This window comes from Protobothrops mucrosquamatus, unplaced genomic scaffold (assembly GCF_001527695.2).
Source record: "Protobothrops mucrosquamatus isolate PMUCROS unplaced genomic scaffold, P.Mucros_1.0 scaffold3409, whole genome shotgun sequence".
NCBI classification, from domain to species: domain Eukaryota; kingdom Metazoa; phylum Chordata; class Lepidosauria; order Squamata; family Viperidae; genus Protobothrops; species Protobothrops mucrosquamatus.
The window spans coordinates 21,091-25,325 of NW_015389390.1; the positions used below are offsets into that span (position 1 = coordinate 21,091).

At 41.7% G+C, this 4,235-nt stretch overlaps 1 protein-coding gene across 1 annotated transcript in view; it reads right to left on the reverse strand.

Annotated features, from left to right (window-relative positions):
- Nucleotides 1-4,235, reverse strand: part of PNLDC1 (PARN like, ribonuclease domain containing 1) — a 29,098-nt gene that overhangs the window by 14,035 nt on the left and 10,828 nt on the right. Inside the window, exons 10-11 of the mRNA XM_029286350.1 lie at nt 1,696-1,765; nt 886-971 (exon numbers count right to left, since the gene is read on the reverse strand). Of these exons, the coding sequence (XP_029142183.1) occupies nt 886-971; nt 1,696-1,765 (156 nt within the window). The remainder of the gene's footprint in view (nt 1-885; nt 972-1,695; nt 1,766-4,235) is intronic.

A 4,235-nucleotide genomic window follows, 5' to 3' on the forward strand; every position in this document is an offset into this window, starting at 1 on the left:
TATGAGGGGGGCCTTATTAACCACGGACCTGGCATTACATAACATCAGCCGATGGTCCCGGGTCGGAGGGTCTAAGTCTCCTGGGGACCGAGTAGAGACCTGAGGACCGGAGCACCCACAAGCTTGTAAATAGCGTGTGCGTGCTCCCCTAACTTGATATGGTCCTCTGCTCCCCCTAACTTGATATGGTCCTCTGCTCCAGCCCACACTGTTGAGATCAGTGTGCGGAACTTACAAAGCCGCCCTCAAACTGGGGTATAAGCACTGTCACTCTGAGCCCGAGCCAGTGGTTACATGCTTCCAATTAATTTTCAAAAAAAGAGGTTTCTAGTTGCTCAGCCTTAAAGTATACAACTTTTAATAAATGCAGTACTCAGGTTCCCCAGGAACCTATTAACACTTTCTTCAGGTTCCCACAGCACTGGGTTCATAAACCTTATGAGGAAAAGGATCAGAGGCCGGCAAGTCCTGCCATCTATCACTTCCACTGAACTCTGGGATCAGTGCTGAACAATGAAAAACGAACAGACTTTCTTGCTTTTTATTAAAAGGGGGAAAGGACTATATGCTCATTTATTTGAATAAATTAAAATATTTAATTTGAAAGAAAATGTAATATAAAAGTGACAGAGCTTGATCTATTTAGTCTACTAGTCCAGGACCATTCACTTTATGCCAATGGCACTTTATTGCCTCACGCAAGTGTTTTGTTTTTTTTTCAGCCTCAAACTGAGATCCTTCAGCCATTTAATCTGGGAAATTAAGCATACTTTTTTTAAAAAAAACGGAAGAACTGAACTACAGTCCCTCACTTTGAGAGGAAGAAAGAATTGCAGATGAAAACAAGCTGGAACGTTTTTAATTGTGCTAGAGAATGAAAATTACCTTCCACGTGGCTTTGGCAATGTTCTTCGTATCCAAAAGAACAGGAAACAGAAAGTGAAGGTTATCTTTGAATTCTTCATACTTTTCTGAAAATTGTTAAGTAAAAAAAATGGGAAAAGGAGGGAGAACAAATTATAGGTAGTCCTCAACTTAGAATGGGTTGATTAATGACTGTTCAAAGTTACGAAGGAGCCCCCCTAGAGGAAATTATGACTTGGTTCTGAAATTCCAAAGGCTGCCCTCCATATGGCATATGGTCAGCAACCAGCCTGCATTTACTTCTAGTTTTCAGCAAAAACATCCCACAGAACAGGGGTCCCCAACCTAGGCCGTGGACTGGCACTGGTCCGTGGCCCTCCAAGAACCAGTCCACACAAGTGAGTGGAGCCCATCCATATTCACGCAGGATCCAGGCAGCATGCAAAACCATGCCCCCCCCCCCCGGCCATGGAAAAACCACCTTTCACTGAACCAGTCCCTGGCACCCAAAATATTGGGGGGGTGCTGCCATAGATAACAATGGGTTCACTTAACAACTGTGGTGATTTGTTTTTAAAAGGGTTGTAAAATTGGATTGGTCATGTGGGTGACCTGCTTTACGACCACCAAGACTTATGACCATAATGGGCAGACTCCATTATGGTTATAAGTGGAGGACTATCTGTAATGCTGGCTTATAAATTTATTAAGCTAATGTCATTAAACCTGCAAGAGACCAAACTGTACCAATTCTTTTCTAATAGCAAAGATCAAGTGCAATTGCTTAGAGCTGATTAGATCCTATATGACTGGTATTCAAAATGGCTTTACCAGGAAGGGGTTTGTAAAATTTCTCATGTAGATAGAGGAGATCCATCAGCATATTGTGTCCCACCAGCGGCTACAGAGAGCGGAAATAAAAACAAAACAAAGCAAAACTCTGTAAGATTGTCAGTATATCATTGCGGTTCTGCACTGCTCCTTTAAAAACACTAAGTGCAATTTGCTTGCCAGGGCTATACTTTGCAAAGGACAACTTTCCAGACCCAGGGACAGACTAATTGATTATGTGTGATCGAATTGGTGTCAGCTTTTAGAATTCTTTTTTCTAAAAACAAAAAAAAAGGCATTAATTCAAATGCAATGGGATACACATTGTAGGCAAGCCTCTCTCTGCCTTGGAATACTTAGCAAGTACGTAAGAGACATCCTATGTACAATCTTGCTAGCTAGAAGAAGCTTCTAGTTTAGTTTTCTTTTTGCAAGCAGCTTTGATCTTGGAATATGCATTTGAAATCAGGAAGGCTCCCATCTTAAGCCTTACATTGCTACTGTATATAATTATATATTTGGAAATGTATTCAAATCAACTCCATCACAACTGAGCGATTGCTAGATATGTGACTTGGAGGTTTAAGGTGTAAGAATTCTGTCTTTACCAGTGAATTAGGAAAAAAAGTATTGTATTTACAGGTAGTCCTTGCTTATCAACTGCCTTGTACAAGCGATCAAAGTTACGACAGTGCTAAAAAATATTTTTTTTTGTAACCAATCCTTGCATTTACAATCGTTTCAGTGCCCCGTGGTCATGTGGTCACCATTCAGCTGCTCTGAAACTGGCATGCATTTATGACTATAATATCCCTCAATCATGTGACCAGCACTCACATATATTTTTTGCTTCCAAGAAGCAGGTAATGCAGAACATAAGTAAAGCAACGGAAATAAAGCAGGTAACGCAGAACATAAATAAAGAACATAAATAACATTGTAAGTTGTGATCATGTGATTTTATGCTTAGCAACCACATTGCTTCCCTTAATGACCAAAGGGGAAAATAAGGCTGAAAGCCCACTTGTGGTCATGAGATTTTCTGCTTCGTGACCACATTACTTAGCAACTGAGTGGCCAGTCCTAATTACAGGTAATGCTCAACTTAATATCATAATCAGGACCAGAATTTCCACTGCTAATCAAGTGGGTGATTAAGTGAATCACACCCAATGTTAGGACCTTGTTTGAAGGGTCCTTGGGGGCTTTCTGCGTTTGGCTTGTTTCCTTCCTACTTCATTACCCAAACTAGATAACATCATCAATGCTAGTCCAACCTTGTTTGCAGTGGTTATTAAACGAATCACTGCTCTTGTTAAGTGAATCACACAGCCATTAAGCCAATCCAGCTTCTCCCACTGACTCTGCTGGTCAGATGCCAGTTGGGAAGGTTGCAAATGGTGGTTACATGACTCTGGGACCCATCATAAATACCTGTTGGTTGCCAAGCGCCTGAATTTTGCTCATGGGACCATGGGGGAGGAGTGCTGCGATGGTCATAAATCACTTTTTCAGTGTTGTTGTAACTTTGAACCATCACTAAATAAATGGTTGTAAGTCGAGGACTACTTATACCAGTGGTTCTCAACCTTTTTAATGCCGCGACCCCCAACCGGTCGTAAGTTGAGGACTAAACCGGTCGTACGTTGAGGACTAAACCGGTCGTAAGTCAAGGACTAAACCGGTTGTAAGTCAAGGACTACCCAACCGGTCGTAATTCGAGGACTTTCCCTGCCCGGGAGTGCTGCGCATGCGTGGTTCCGCCCCCTGCGCCGGCCGAGGCGTAGCTGGCAAGCGGCAGAGACGGAGCAGGCTGACCACCAGCTGGCCCAGCCCAAGGGAGGTAAGGCACCCGCCGGAAAAGGGAAAAAAAATGGACAAAAAAAATGGCGACAGCCTTGCTTGGCGACCCCCATGAAATGGTCGATCGACCCCAAATGGGGTCGCGACCCATAGGTTGAAAACCGCTGACTTATACTATCATAAACAGGCTAATCATTTGCCTTAACAATATGCAACTAATGATACTTGAAAATTGCCTGTAAAGTAAAAGTGTGTCCAAAGGAAGCCCCTGGGTTGCATTTAGCCCAAGAACACCAATCTTCTGGAATGACTTTAAAAGTTACTACCAAATTTTAATCTGGTAGAAGGAAAAATAATTCCATAAAAAAACCCAGATCGATAGGCATGCAAAATTTAAATTAATTTTAAATGTAAATAAAAGAAACTTTAACTTTTGTCCACCCTTTCTAGAGCCTGACCTTTGGAATACCATGTAAAGGTCAATTGTAGGTTTTAGCCAGGGAAGCCGGTCCACTCCTGTTATAGTTTCATGTAACAACAATAATTTTGCATATTGTAGAAACACCATCGCTGGAGAATGTGGCATTTTAACAATATATTCAAACTGAAAATTAATTTCCACAACCAAAACATGGGATCTAGCGATTTCACAAACAAGATTTCAAGATTATTCTAAATCGTGTGGAATGTATGTGTCCTACATATGTAAATATAGGACAAACGCATCCTACTCATGC